The 16,540-nt window shown below is 38.1% G+C and overlaps 1 protein-coding gene across 7 annotated transcripts in view; it reads right to left on the bottom strand.

Moving 5' to 3' along the window:
- The window catches only part of ncoa2 (nuclear receptor coactivator 2), a 102,001-nt gene that overhangs the window by 35,205 nt on the left and 50,256 nt on the right, over positions 1-16,540 (bottom strand). For all 7 annotated transcript variants that reach the window (XM_077244467.1, XM_077244471.1, XM_077244468.1 and 4 more), the window contains exons 4-7: positions 15,835-16,007; positions 9,638-9,741; positions 4,710-4,887; positions 2,417-2,599 (exon numbers count right to left, since the gene is read on the bottom strand). In XM_077244467.1, the coding sequence (XP_077100582.1) occupies positions 2,417-2,599; positions 4,710-4,887; positions 9,638-9,741; positions 15,835-16,007 (638 nt within the window). The remainder of the gene's footprint in view (positions 1-2,416; positions 2,600-4,709; positions 4,888-9,637; positions 9,742-15,834; positions 16,008-16,540) is intronic.

Raw genomic sequence — 16,540 nt, 5'->3', positions numbered from 1 at the left:
TGTGTGTGTTTGTGTGTGTCGTGGGGGCGGTGCAGAGTGGAGCGTGGGGTGATATGATGGAATGTGACCTTTCGTTTGTGTGTCATTGTGGAGGCTGACCCTGCTGTGCTGCTCCCATGGAGACTAAGTTAGAAAAGTCATCCCTCATCAACCCACAAAAAGACCATAAGACAATCATAATGTCTCCAACTGCATTATGTCTGACACATCAGATTTCAGACATTCATGAAATATCACAATGAATGGATCTTATCTTCATATCCATATAAACAACTATCAGTAAAGACATTTATTTAACTTTCCCAGACCTTTAGTACCTGCTTCAGTTCAAGAACATCACAACTTAATAACTTGCAGTTCATTAAGTGAGTCAGATTTTGACTCGGCAACCGCTCTGACTGATTCAGTGAGTTAATTCAGTGAAGGACTAGTCAGATTGATTCAAAACTGTAACTCCTGTGTTTACGAGTCTTTTTATGATTCATTTTAAAAAAACGGCTCATTACTGTGTCTACTTGCTTGTGAATCACACTGCAGTTCATGAATTCCCGATGAACTTGATGTTTCTAGCGACATGCTCTACTTTTACAGCTACAGGTCCTGTTGTTTACATCAGAGCTGACGTGAACAGGCCTTTACGTGCAAACAAACGGCTGTTGTCGAGCCCCTTGGGTGGTCTTTACTCCAAACTGCATGAAGACCCAGCAGTCTCACTGTCTCTGTAATAAAACTCTCTCAGATATCCCTCTCCTCATACACACTCCTCCTCCAGCGGTCTTTCTCTGTCTCCTGCGCCAGGTTGAGCTGGCGGCTGAAAGAGCAGCTGGCACACAGCTAACACTGACGGGCCATAAAGAGAGACGCTTCATCACTCAACACACCAACAGTACCCAGCAAAAATTAAACACTGTGTGAGTGTACTGTGTGTGTGTGTGTGTGTGTGTGTGTGTGTGTGTGTGTGTGTGTGTGTGTGTGTGTGTGTGTGTGTGTGTGTGTGTGTGAGAGAGAGAGAGAGAGAGAGAGAGAGAGAGGGAGAGAGGGAGAGAGAAAGACTAACATTAAATAGCTCTCGTTGCCTCACACTTGCTGTTACACACACACACACACACACTCTCTCTCTCTCTCTCTCTCTCTCTCTCTCTCTCTAAAACCCAGCCAGGGCCAAAACCAAAGCCAACACAATCCAGTGGAGAAGTGGGTCTCAAATGCACCCTGAACTCTGGGTGACTCTGAGAGGTGGAAGAGGAGGAAAGAAAAAGAGTAAATGAATCACAGACTGAAACATTTATCTGGGCGGGACGCAGATGCACGTTCCACAATCACTGCTGTCAACCTTTTCGCCTTATTTTTCAGTAATTAGAAGACTAATTTCTCTCGCATGTCAGGAAGAACTGTCAACACTGAGTGTTGCTTGTACATTAGTAGAGCGACTGACTCTGAAAACTCTTACACAATTCACTCCTTAACTCTTTCCCTGCCATTGACGGAAATTTCCTGCTTTCCGTGTTTTCACTGTTATACGGTGGTGGTGGGGGGGGGGGGGGGGGGGTATATGCTATTATAAAATGCTATTACGCATTTTCTGAAAGAGTACTGAATCGCCGGATCAAAACAGGTGAAAAAGAAGGAGAAACAAGCGATAGCATATGTAAGAAAGCAACAAAGTGACAAAAAATATATTAAAGTTATTATAAAAAAGTCACCTAACTCTAATAGTAAAGTACTGTGACAATACAATGGTACAGTGATGGTATCAGATGGTAATAACATGGAGCTCCGATTTATACCATAATACCATCTTGGTACACTAAAGTTCAAAAGCTTGGGGTAAGCAATTTTTATTTTAAAGAAATTAATACTTTTATTCACAAAGGAGGCATTACATGGATCAAAAGCGACATTCATTAAAATGCCACAAAAGTTCTTTTGAACTTTCTATTCATCAAAGAATACTGAAAAAAAAAGTATCTCTGTTTCCACAAAAATATTAGGCAGCACAACCGCTTTCGACATTGATAATAATAAGAAAAGTTTCTCTAGCAGCAAATCAGCATATTACAATTATTTCTGAAGGATCATGTGACTGAAGACTGGAGTAATGATGCTGAAAATAATTCAGCTTTACCATCACAGGAAAAAAAGTTTTTAATAGAAAATTTATTTTAAAATGTAATAATATTTCACAATATTACTGTTTTACTATATTTTTGTGAGCATAATTATTATTTTTTTTTAAACAAACTGTACGTCAAAATCGCTTTTTTTGTGGGCCACTTGACAAATGAACGCTCTGCTTAATGAAAGAGGAATAGTCAGTGTGCTTGGCTGAAGCCTCCTGCTCCGCTTTGAAGCATTAAACCTGGAGTTTCAGTCCCGTTCATGTGGCTTAAGTGTGTTTTAAGAAACCGTGGCTCACCCTCTCCCTCCTCCTTGATGGACTTTGGTTCAGACACAGCGAAACACTGCATAGTCTCATATTTCTGCTGTGCCTCGTGATCCTGCGTCTCTTCGGCCTCGCTGTGAGGGTTCACGAGCATGCGGCAGTTGAAGGTGTGGCTGTTCCTTCGAGGATTCTCGCTGGACCACGGCACTCCGTTCACTGCGGGAGGGAAGAGAGTAGACATCCCTCACTGTCACTCATTTGAACCAGCATTCCCTAACTTTTCCCCTCACTGAATAAAGGGGTGCTTACACTGACGGTGATTTACAGCAGCAAGGGACTGGAAGTCATTAATTTTCAATAAGAGTTGGCGATGTGAAGCGACATGAGAGACAGAGACTGTTGGTGATGAAACAAAGTTTAATGCACTAATTCCAATTAGAGTGTTCATGTGATCTGCCTATCACTCGTGTCACTTCAAGATCAACAGACGATAATTAATCATAGTGACTTGGTCACCTCCAGTGACTTAACTGGTGTTGGTATGTTTCCATCTGTTTCAAATAAATGTAATGCAAAAAATCGGAATATTTGCAAATAAAGAAGCGTTTCCATCCCATGTGTTTATAGTTCTGCATTAAAGAAAATTCTATTTTGTAATTGCATGCTATATAGATCTTATTGTGAACAAAGTATCCGTTTATCCACCATGTATGCGTTTCATTTTTTGACCTCATTATGTTATCTAAATGTGAAAACATCAGACTTTTCTCTCTGTTCTCCAATCATGTAATCTACTTAAACACTGCCCCTGCAAGCTCATGTTCATCTGCCTCTATTTTTGATTGTAAAGCGCACATCTCAACATTCAAATCAATAACCGAAGCATATCACCAAGTCTCCGTCCTACATTTGATCTTTTTCGAAAATCTTTTACACTCGGATGTACGCAACATGAAAAAAAAAAAATAGGTCCCTATTTCCGTTTTATCACAACTTTAAGAAAACAAAATCATCACTTCCGGCAAAAATGTGTAAATTTAAGGCAAAATCATGTACATTTTTGAAACATATCTAGTAATTTATTCAGTACATGCTTTTCCATCTTAGTTTATGCTGATGTTTTGCAACCGAATAAAAAAAATCATCCACTTCAAGTAAGCGTTTACGTTTTTTATGTGCAGTTTGTACATTTTCTTGCCCATCCAGTATTTTTTATGTGATATTTAATGCTTTAGTCACAGCTGTACTGTTTTTATAAGTCTTGAATACTGCAGTTTATGATGGTTTTACTGATGTTCTTGCAGTCTCCATGCACTTATGTAGCAAGCATGTGTGTATGTATGTATGTATGTATATATATATATATATATATATATATATATATATATATATATATATATATATATATATATATATATATATAAATATATGCGCCTGTATTTTTGTATAGTTTTTGTTTATGTGTATTTATGTTTGTTTCTTGTAGTGGGGATTTTCACTATGGGGAGTAAATGTGTATATTACCTAGATAACTCAGTGTATTGGGTAAGTTAAAGTTAAACTACAACTCCCACCATTGGACTACAACTCTCCTACCTTTCCTTCACATGTGTTGGTAATCACTGTTGTTTGTCCTGATGTGTTTGAACACAGTTAAATTGATTGTTACATTTATTGTCAGTATGCCCTGAGGATGGTCATTTGACCGAAAGCTTGGTGATTAAATTTGCTTAAAGGATTTAAGTGTGCGGACAGTTTATTTATTATGTGATATCATACAATTCACATCAAAATACATGAATGGAAAGCTAGCTAGTGTGAATACCCCTTAAAGGGATCGTTCACCCAAAAATTAATATTTTGTCATAATTTGCTCACTCAAGTTGTTCCAAACCTGTAAGCGTTTCTTTCTTCTGTTGAACACAAATAAGTCATATTAAGAAATGTCAGAAATCTAACAGTTGCTATAGTATTTTTTGTCTTACTGTCAACTGTCGGGTAAGCAACATTTCTTAAAATATCTTCTTTGTGTTCAAAAGAACAAAGAAACTCATACAGGTTTGGAACAACATGAGAGTGAGTAAATTCCAGGGTGAAAACCATAACCAATGAGTCTTTCTTTTAATTAGATTCTGATATTTCTTTCTACAAATCCCAGTTCTTAATGCTCAATCTGATTAATATAATCGCATGATGGAAAGCGTAGCTGCTCTAGTAATACTACACTCGAGAGTTGAGGAATGAGCGTTTCCTGAAAAGTAGAGTTGGTAGAAGTGCAAATGAAATGAAAATAGCAAAATGGGAAGGAAAACAGAAAGTGTCTCACCATGTGACTTGGGCAAGAGGTTTTTGATGAATTCTGTATGATCTCCTACATGCAGGATGCTGTACACACTGGTGTTCATCAGCTCTTCCTGATTATAACGCAGGTACTGCGTCACGTTCTCCGACACAAACACGATGTTCCCCTCCATGTTCACAACAAAGAAGAAACCATCTAAGGCCTGGAGGAGAAAAACACAAGGCTATTGGTACTGTGAGCAAAAACATGCAGCTAAAAACACCAATACTATTATATGACGAGCACAAGCAGACATACAGGCTAAAGAACACGTCGCTGCTCCATCTTAAAGCTTAACCATTCAATGAGGAAGATGCGATAACCAGGAGAAACAAAACAAAAAGCCATCAAGAAAAGGCAGGAGTCCTTGTAGACTGTCCAAACAACAGATCAAGTGAAGTCAAGGGGATTACGGCATGGGTCTAAATTCATGGCCTTAAGATTGATCGAGTGGTTTAAACCAACAGGCTGAACATAATGATCCGACAGCATTTTCGCTTCTCGATTCAGGTAAACCATAATGAAGTAATTAGCTGCAGGAAAACAAGATGATCTCATCAGTTGCATTTAGGAGGTTATTTGAACAGGCTTCCTCTCGAAGCGATACTGTCAGGCAGGCAGACAGTGGATGTGGAGCAACTGTTTCCCCTCATTTTAAATGCAGATTACAGGCTACGGCTCTATTAGACTGCATACTTGTGTCGCACATCCTGACGGGTGCAGTGAAGGCGTCTTAAAAAGGGATACATTACAAGAGCATTTTTGCATTGGTACTGGCCAGTATGGGATATACACCATCTTTCCAAAGTTTGGGTTCGGTAAGATTTTATAATGTCTTTGAAATAAGTATTTTATGCTGACCAAGGCTACATTTATTTGATAAAAAAAAAACACTGTAAAAATTGTAATGAAATATTATTACAATTAAAATTACTGTATTTCTTTATTCCTGTGATGGTAAAGCCAAATTTTCAGCATAATTACTCCAGTCTTCAGTGTCACATGATCCTTTAGAAATCATTCTAATATGCTGATTTGGTGCTCAAAAACATTTGTATTACTATCATTATTATCACTATTATCAATGTTGAAAACAGTTGTGCTCAGTTCAAAAGGACATCATTTATTTGAAAGTCTTTCCTGTCATTTTTGGTCAATTTAATGCATCCTTACTGAATAAAAATTAGTTTAATGTTAGCAAATATAAATATGCATCTTTCATGCTATACATTTTATTTATACATAAACTGTCATGCTTAAATTCACCTGTAGCATTAAAACATGGTTTTTACCATTTAATTTTTTGTTTATTTTGACAGAATTGTATTATTTATTAGTTATCAGCCATTAGACAAAAAATGTTATCACCGTATCGGCACATTCCTAGCAAAAGTTCAGTTCATAAAAATTAATTATCTTAATTTATTTAATAATTTATTATAAATAAATCACATTTTAATAAATTAAATGATTATGTTATAATATAGTATCGAATCACGAATATTCAGTTGCATATGTTTAGCTCCCCAGAAGTAGCTTCCTTGAGATCTTTAATGTGTTTGTCTGTGTGAAGATGAACTTTCTTGCCTGCTTGTGTCGGCAATAAAACAGCTCTCCCGAATCTCAGCGCTTCATAGCGTGTGACAGAAATGATATTGACGAGTCTTAATTGAAAGAACGCAGCCTTAAGTCAAGCATTACCTATCAAGATGGTGTCAATTAGGTCTCTGAATGCAGTCGGGCCCCTGAGGGCCAATTGTGATCGCAATAAAAGCTGCTGTTTGTTTTAGAATGTGGAGCAGCAGCACGGAAATCATTCTTTAATCTGCGGCGGAGCGTAATAAGCTTTAAATCTTTTTATCAGCAAAACAAACACAACGTCTCTTCCAAACACAGAGAAATATTTCACAAACACTCAGCTGTGAAAAAAAAAGAAACACTCTCAAGAGAAGTAAAGAACAAACGTACAGACTCCAGAGACGGAAAAAGAGAGATGGAGTGAGCGAAAAAAGCCCACAAGTCCCTGTTTGTGCACTGCTCTAGATGTGGCCATCTGGTGGGCACATTCAGCAAACATCGCAGAGTAAACATGGAGGAATGCCAAATCCACCTTTATTTAGCCAAACTTATTCAACTCTTCAAAATGTGCTGATGGATGTGTATTGCATCCATGAATGGAGCCGGGTGGGCCTGGCCCGGCCCGTCCTCACTGTCCCGCCGTGGGAGGTTACATAACTTCCTATACAAAGGAGAGACTGGGTCCAAGCTCATCGTGAGGTGCGGACACCGAAAAGGGACACGCAACCAGTGGCACACTGAGCTTGGCCACAAATCCCCACACACTGCTTCGAAGAACACAAAGCTGCTTTAGCAGATCCTATGGCAAATCACACTTCAGCTTCCACCACCAAACAATGGGGTTTTTCACTGGGGCAGGGGGGGCGTGCAGCACTGCAAAAGCTTCGCACAAGGACTGTTTGTGTGCACGAGTGTGTGCGAGGTGTTTCGGTGAGAGTGTGTGCCCGGGCGACGCTGGAGGGGCTGTTATGGGTGTCGGGTGGAAAAGGGGAGTCGGCTGAGTTTACCCCTCTCTGGCCTTTTGTCACAAGTGGTTTTTAATTAGGTGCATTATAGCGTGTGGGTGTGAATTGTCCCTTCCTTCGGCCGTTTCAAACAGATGGAAGATCAAGCGCACAAGCACGCAGGCTATATTTGGCATTCGCTTCGTGTTGATTTGGTGACGGAGGACCTCAGAGGCTATAAATACCCCAAAGAGGAGAGGGTGTGAGAGGAAGATGGAGCGGCTGGATGGGTGGATTCATTCAGAGCTGGGCGTCCTGCCTGCTCGGCCGACCGACCAAAGTTGATCATTTGCGCTACAGAGATTTGAACTGTTATTTAAGGGGGTAGTTCACCCAAAAATATTTGTGTCACTCTTTTCTCACCCTCAACCAATCAGCCAACAGAATTGGGGGAAAAAAAAAAGTGTTTTTTTTTTGGTCAGACAAACAGACAGTTCCGCCCCAAACTCACACCATAATGTGACAATTTAGTGCACTATGAACAAAACAAAAACTGCTATCACGGCCAGCGTATCTGATGTTTGATGTAGAGTTATGTGAAATGACATTTTAATGTGGGTGGGGCTATCAACACCGCAGAACAATATAACACAGTTTGAACATTTCTTTAGATTCTTAATCGTTAACTAAAATTAAAACTACAACTAGTGATATTAAAATAGTTTTTGTAATTGAAAAAGCAGAAATGAATGATACATTTTAGGGGGTTTTGCATGTCACTGTCGTGTAAATTGTCAATTTTAGTTGAAGACTAGGGCGTTTATATGCAGGTTTCAATCGGCACGTTTTTGAAAATGATACCGTTATAGTCTCTGTGTAAACTGCTAAAACGCAAATTTGTGAAAACATTGATGTCATGCGCGTTACATGTTCAGTATACAGGTGCATAGATTCAACACGAATCAACTTCAGATTATTTTGAGTCAGCATTTTTGGATTGAGTCGAGTCCACGTCGACTAGTTTCTGATGACGTAATGTATTAACAAAAGCTGAGACTCGAATGCGGGTTGCCATGTGCACATCTATGGCATATGACAGCGCAGACCACAAGGCTATTGCTCCTACAGAACAGCTTATTTTTTATTAGTTCTTTTGTCTTTGGGTCGTTATATTTCTCACAGATTTCTGTTCGTTCTAATACAGATAAAGATAATATCACATACAGATAAAGTAGTACAGTAAAGATTATATTTATATGAATGCATTAGTGAGAGAGCGATTGCATGTGAATTAATTCTACCTGGCAGCGTCTCTCTACTAATAGAGAAGATATGGGTTTTAATTACTATGAAATATATGCTAGAACGTTACAGTTTTAAGCCATTTTATTGATAAATCACAGAACTGTGTTGACGATACATTTCTGCGCTACTGAATGTTTCTGTGTGCTTACGATCTGTACGTGATGTGCAAGCTACTGTCTTGTCTGTATGTTACAATTAGTTTAGAACCTAATTACGTGTACAATAAGCGGTTTAAAATGTGCATTTACCTGATCAACTTTGAGCATCTAAATGGTAGAATCAAACATATCTTGTGGATGCTAGGAGTATGCATTTATTTGTAAATTTAATTGTTTGAAACCGAGCGTAAAAGTGGACTCCAAAGATTTCTTATCCTGTTGCGCCCTCTATAGGCCATGATCAGTGACTAGTCAACATCAGTTTAAATAGTCATGGCAGATCATTAAAGAGTTTTTAGTCGTTTTTGTGGATCCGTGTGAATCGGGATCATTTTGACAACCTTCTCGTCTGTACGCGAAACTATTCAAAACCACCAAGTAAAAACTTTTACATTTTTAGTACATCGTTGTTGTGTAAATGTACCCTTAGATGAAAAATGTTCACTTAAAAAATGTACATTTTAACGTTAAAGTACGTTTAAAGTAAAATTAATAAAATAAAAACTGAAATAAAAATAAATGTTTTTAAATATTATCTTTACATATGAAGAATAACAACAAAAATGACTAAAGCAAACACCGAAATTACTAAATTTAAGCTAAAAGCCAAGTTAAAATATGAATAAATACTATTATATATGTATATAAATAACACTGCATCATAGAAACGCATCATTATGCTTGAGCATGTTTTTCATGTCAAAATTTGTGCTTCTCAACTGTCAGCCCATGAGTTCTTTATTTAGCAAAAGGATGGAGGATTTTGGAGATTTAAACATCAAATGGCTGCCACATTTTTTTAACACTACATACAAAAAGGCATTCTACGACTCTGTCCGCCATACATGGTTAACGCTGGGCTCTTCCTCGTGCACGTCTGCCTGCAAGTTCTGTGTAACCTAGTAAACACACAGCACAACAGACCCACCTCCAGCATCATTGGTCCAAGGGCATCTTTGTCAATAACACTTTGGCCTGTCGACGACACATCAGCCTTCTGCACTTCATCCTCATTGGCTGCGGCAGCTTTTTCTACAGGGGAGAAAGACACAGATAGAATAACGGAAATATGATCAACATCACCTTCTACTATAATTTTATGTTAAAAGTCAGTGAAGGGTGAGTAGAATGTACAAAATTACAGTCATGGGATCATATATTGGGAAAAGGAAGATTATGTACAGCTGCCTTTGATTGAGATGCACATGAGAAAAGATACATGTTTTTTTGCATGTCATAATATGTGTTATACTTGCAAATTTTATGTCACAGCAAGTCTAAAACATGATTCATGTTGATGAATTGCCAGTATATAAAACCAAGTAAATTACACAAAAGCAAGAAAATGGGGGGAAAAAAAGTCTTCCCAGATTTTCTTTACACAATTTTTTTTAATAATATGCAGTGGAATGACACAGAACATTATTAAAGTGTTTTTCCTTTCATTTATGTTCATACTTTTATTTGATTTACATTACTCATATTGTTTCAATGATTGAACTAACCCTTTGCTAACCCCACATTTCTATTGCCTTTAGTTATGGTTGCATTATTCTAATTTGTATTGATAGCAGACATCCTGAAATACAATTAGGTGCATTAGTTTTACCTCCGTCTCCTTTCTCCTTGAATAGAGGACAAGTTAAGCAGAAATTGGCACTGCTTACTCTCTCCCCTACTAAGTGAATGCGGTAATTTGGTACCAAACTCAGTCCTCGGTTGGAAACATCAACATTTCCATATAAGAACCTAAAACCCTTCTTTAGACCCTGCAGAGTTTAAGTGTTTTATTTTCAAATTGCATTAAATACACTTCATGTGGTCTTGCTAGCTTGAGCATATTAGCATTTCTTGAAAGGGCAGTTCTCTCTCTCTCCCTGCTCACTAAAGAGTTTCATTTTATATTGCACACACGCACCTTTTTAAACCCCTTTCTCACTCTTTCATACTGCCGTGCGCTTGTTGAGACATGCTTTTATGGCACGCATCCGGACCTTAGCAACACATGAGGTAGAAGCTGTCAGGCTAAATGGGTGCATGTGAAGCCTCACATAACAGCCATGCAGCCTGGACATGAATGGAACCATCAATACACTCATGTGCACACACAGACACCAAACAAACCATTAAATAAAGAATGGAGAACATCGTTCTCCCCAACAAAATGACATGATTTGTAAACAATGTCGGCAAAGCTCTCACGGTGGAGCTAAATCTAGAAGAAAAATGAGTGCATCTCAGAAAGAACTGGGACACATTTCACCACAAATAATAACACATTTTAATTTGTAAGGTTAAGATTTTTGCTTTGTTTTGTGTAATTTACAAAATCACAGAATAAAAAGTTAAAGAATTCGTCAGTAATTAAGTGCAAAATAATTTTGAATTGTTATTGTAAATAAAGGTTAATGGAATAGTTTGACAATTGTGTTTTATTGCCATTCAAATCATTTTCATTATTTTTAATTGGTAAATAAAGTCACAATGAAAAAAACCCCAAAAAAAGCCTTTAAGCAAAATAGGATTTCTCATTTTATTATTTTTGTGGTGATATATGACCACATAATGCTGGGAAAGTGGCTCAACTCTCAATATCACGATAAGTAAATGAAGTGAGGTGATAAAGCATCTTCTGAATTGGAGTGTTATTGTTAAATCAAATCAAATACCATAAAATATATTAATAGCAGATGACAAGCTTAAACTTGAATACAAAATAAAAATTTAGTTTTGCAACTAACTGAAATAAAATAAGTTGAAGTACTAAAATGACTAAAACTGAATTAAAAATAAAGCGAAACAAAAATATTTATAAAAAACAATAATTAAAATGACAAAAGCACATAACTCAATTAATTAAACAAACTAAAATGAAAACTGAAAATATAATTAAATATTACTAAATAATAAAACAAAACTAACAATTCCTGCAGTCAGTGAAACATCCTCAATCCCACAATTCCCCAAGACCAATCTAACTCTCTGCCTGTACCCATCCATTAAAAGAAGTAGTCCTCGGGATCATCAGTGGATGCATTGGGCTCACAGAGGACACGATAGATAGGCAAACTGTGCTGGCATGATGGGTAGCCATATGGCAAAGAGAGAGGGCCATCCATCAGCCTCCCTCTCTGGGATGCTCCAAACGCTGCTCTTTCCGTACATGTGCATGTGTGTCTGGGAGAGATACGCATGCGTACACTCCTGATGATGAGTGGATGTGAGCGTGTTGTGTGTCAGCAGGTCTTTGTGGTGCCCAGCAGGGACTGGTAAACCAGCACAGCTGCACCAGAGGTCCGGTAATAACTCATTCCCTCTCTCGTTTCAAACTCGGCTGCAAAACGGTTTCCTTTCCGTCAGCCAATCCCCGTCAAACAGGAAAAAAAGCAGTTTTATCTCCAGAAAAGCTGTGAATCAGGTCAGACCATCACTTCGACAGCAGATGGAGATTCTAGAAGCCTTTAGGATCTGCCCTATCGGTCTCAATTCAAAGCTCCGCCCAAGACTCTGCTCTCGACCAATCAATGCACATCCTGATCATGGATACTAGGTCATGATGACTCTCCATGGGAGGATTCCAGATCACGTCATCTATTGGGTGTTGTTCAATCTCTAAATTTATAAGCGCTGCCTCACTAATGAAAAAATTAAACTGGTATAATTAAGAATAATTCAGTTTTGGAACTCAAGTTTTGGGTGTTAAATGTCTAGCAGATGACCTACACAATGAAAACACCATTGTCAGGCAAATGCCCATCAAATTGTGTTTTCTATACAAACAGGAAGGAAACTATTTATTAGCCGTGCTTGCTAACATAGCTAGCTTAATAGCATATTATAATTGCACATGCTCATCTTGCACCCTTTTTGTACTACGTGAATTATACAATCAAATCACAACTTGGTGAGAAAAGGTTTGCTAATGTTTTGACCGGCAAGCAAACGTAAGCAGCCAGCCATATCATAACACCCTATCAACCACATAGCAATGCACAAAAAACTACTCAGAACACTGTAGCAAATACATAGCAACACCCTGGCAACCAATCACAACACATTCACATCATGATGGCAATTTTTGCATAGGTAACATTCACTCAACGTTTTCTTCTGTGGAATCAAAAACTGACAGTTTAGTGACAATTCACTTTCACAGTGTGAAAAAGAAAAACATCAATGAAAGTGAAGAGTGACTGATGGTGCAGTCACATTTACCTTTGTGTTAACTATTTTTTGTGATCAGAATCCAGTCAATTTCAAAGAGAAATTCTGTATAAGGGCAACATTTTTCTCCATGCAGATTTCGCAGCGGGTTCAAATTGGTAGCTACATTATTGACAAATGACCCACAAAATTTTACTAATGTGACCACAGCTTACACAGACTTGAGATTGTGTAAGAAAGAAAGTCATGGGGCCCTATTTAAACGCAAGTGTCAAAGCATAAAGCGCAAGTAACTTTGTGGGCGGATCCCGGCGCTGTTGCTATTTTCCCGGCGGGATAAACGCCTCTTGCGCCTGGCGCAAATCTAAAAGGGGTTGGTCTTAAGTAGCTTCATTATTCATAGTTGTGGTTTGGGCGTAACGGGAAACAAACCAATAAGAGCTTTATATCACATTCCCTTTAAGAGCATGATGAACGAGGGGCGCTTGTTCCATGGCGCAATACTATTATAACGGCGGATTTACCAGGCGCGCTTCAGAATCGGTTCACAGCCGAGGAGATCGATGTTCTCGCCAGGGCCGTAAAAGAAAGAGAAGTGACATTGGGGTTGGGACAAACCCACCCAAATTAGCTTCGGTTAAACATGCCTATAATAATTTGGGTAAATGTGTAAGCTTTATGCCAATTTTCCCCATCGTCATGGACACAACAATGATTTCCCTCGTGTTTTAATATTTTTCCTTATAATAATGTATCATTTGCAAAAAGTTAAATGCATCTGTGTAGATGAGAGAATCATCTACAGTGTATGCGCGTTGTTCATACTCTGTATTATGGCCAAGCATGCACGCTTTAAATAGCATCTGAATGTACGCGCAACGCGCCATTGACTTTAGACTAGGTTTTTTCTGGTCAGTGGCGCAATTGTTTTATAGAACAGCAAAATAGCATGAGGGAAAGTTTGCGCCGGAACACGCCTCCTCTTTGCGCTGAACCGCCCCGGGGAGCGCAAGTGTGTTTCTTAGTTAACCGACGTGTGTCTGTGGAGGGAAAAGTCCGCTTTGCGCGGGTGCAAAATAGGAATGATACATGCGTCAGTGTACAAAGTCATTTGCGCCGTGAGCAAGATAGGAGTTTGGAGTTTTAAGTGTGAGGATATGATTCTTACTTTTAGGTCATTATCTGATCATTATCTGTTTAGCAAGCATTAAAGGGGTCATGAAAAATACAATTTCCTTGAGCTTTTGACATATAAGAGGTCATCATACTATAAGAAAATCCTGTAAGTTTCAGAACTGAAAACTTCCTTGTTAGTCCAAAAACAGCTTTTATTGTAACCAAATGGAGAGAACGACTCGTTTGGAATGTGTCTATTTATCAACGCCTACTTCTACATCATTACCAATGTAGCCCCGCCCACTGATTCATGCATGACAAGTAGTAGGTAAATAACATACGTGCTAACACTGGATCAAGAGACTAAGCGATAAACATGCCTTTGAAGAGTGCAAAATGTTGTGCAGTGCAAAGTTTTGGAAAAACACAGTCATAACCTTCCTTCTGACGCTGGATTTGCAGAGTTTTTACTGTGTTACTTTTGCTTTGTTAGATCGTTTGCTACATATTATTATTTGTATGTGTCTAACCATAATCACCAGGCTAAAAATCAGGGTAGGAAAAATGCCTTTTATTTGTAAATTATGATTTTGATGTAAAAAAATATTCACACATTATAAGTGCACCCCAGGAAACATTATAAAATAATAAAATAATGCAGTTCATGACCCCCTTAAAACAATAATCCATAAAATTCCTTTTTATAAAACTTATGTGACTTAAATTAGTAATATCATATACACACACACACACACACACACATATATATATATATATATATATATTTTTGTCACCCTTCACACACTAGAATCCCTAGACTACCTCTTAATGAAAGTAAAACATCTCTTCAAAGAGACAATTTTTGCTATGAGTCTGAATAAAATGTAAAGAACACATTAGAATCATAAGCCTTTAAAAAAAAATTCAATAGAAAACAGTTTCTGCTTAAAGGGGTTTCCTCTGAGTGTCAATGATGTTGTGCTTCCTTTACAAGGAAAGCTGACTGCTGCGCTCTACACTTGTGGCCTTGTTTACAGGCAAAACAGGCCCATTTGTGTTTGAGACTGTACAAACTGTGTTAGAGCAGTGTGTGATGCTGTGCCCGTGTGGCATCGAGTGTAGTGGAGGAGATGTGAAGGAGGGGTAAGGGACGGCACAGCAGACGCCGACCATTGCTCAGCATTACATAACCCAGAGCTCAGTACATCACAAACAATCTCCATCACAGCACATGCAGAATCAATGCAGATACATACACGTCAAACTAGCACCTATTCTGCTTCCAAAATCATATACTTCCTTACTATATAGTAGACCTATGCGGAAAACACAATGCCAAAATAGCATGTCCGAATAAATAGTATTTGAAAATACGCTGTTTATCCAGCACCGGCTTTGGAATCAAAAATGGCCACAGACAAGGTAGAGTATGATGCATGATTTTATGAAAGACATCACAAACGAAGAAAAACTATGTATGCCGTAAAGCAGTCAAATTTTGTAGTTCTTTTTGTGCTCCGGTTACTATCCGAAACCCGAAGTTACATAGTGCCAGTAAAAGTGATACAGACACTGTCAGGCTATGGCAGACGTGTCATTTAACCTATTGTAAGTCGATGTACCATCACAAGGGTCTTGGAAATATATTGTGAAGGTTGAAAAACTACAGTGTTACTTTAAGCCGCAAAAAAGACACTGTTTAGGTGGCTTTCTGTGTGTACCTCATACCTCAGAGTTTATAATTAAAATGGGGCAATCCTGAACTGTCTAGGACATTTGTCATGTATTTTGATTTGTAAATTTATTGGAAAGACAAGTAATTATGTGAGTCCATCAGATTCTTACCTTGCTCTTTAATCTGACGAATCTGTTTCACGGTTTCCTTTAGGATTGCACATTTGTCAGGCTTGACATTGAAGTTGTCGATGTCATTGAAGTTTGCGAAAATCAGCTCTGCAAGCTCCTCTATGTACTTATTTTCATGTTCCCGGTTACGTTTCTCAGTGCTTCGTTTGGGACTGTGAAGAGAAACAAAAAAATATTTCTGACTATAGAGCAAAAATAAAACTTGTAAATCAGACCTGGACTGAACATACTTTAAGAAATGTACTGTTTAAGACTGATTTATTCTTTTGGAAAAGGTGCAGAGAAAAAAAAAATGAAACAAATTGGCATAAATTAGGGATCTACTATCTTGCCATCAAAGCAAACACTTTTGTAACAACTTTGCTACCTTCAACAATAAGTCAAGAAATATTTAGTGACATATTTAGCCTGATTATTTGTTGAAAATTCAGACACATTCTTTCATTCAGTCTGCGATATTTTTCAAATGTTGTACTAACAGTTATGCGTGTCTTTGGATGATACATTGCATTTAAGGTGACATGTCACATTTGAACATGTTTAAAGTGAATAGCCTTTAGACAACCCTCTATGGCATCACACCTAAAAACTAAATCTAAACAATAATTGCAGCTAGACCCTCTTTTCTGCATGGTTTCTCACACTAAAATAGACAACAGTTCCCAGAGCTCCTTCTATGCAACCT

Source organism: Siphateles boraxobius, unplaced genomic scaffold (assembly GCF_051911475.1).
Source record: "Siphateles boraxobius isolate OS27281-9 unplaced genomic scaffold, OSU_SipBor_1 26, whole genome shotgun sequence".
NCBI lineage: Eukaryota > Metazoa > Chordata > Actinopteri > Cypriniformes > Leuciscidae > Siphateles > Siphateles boraxobius.
Note: the sequence above shows the minus strand (reverse complement) of the source record. Positions and strands in the feature narration are given on the sequence as shown.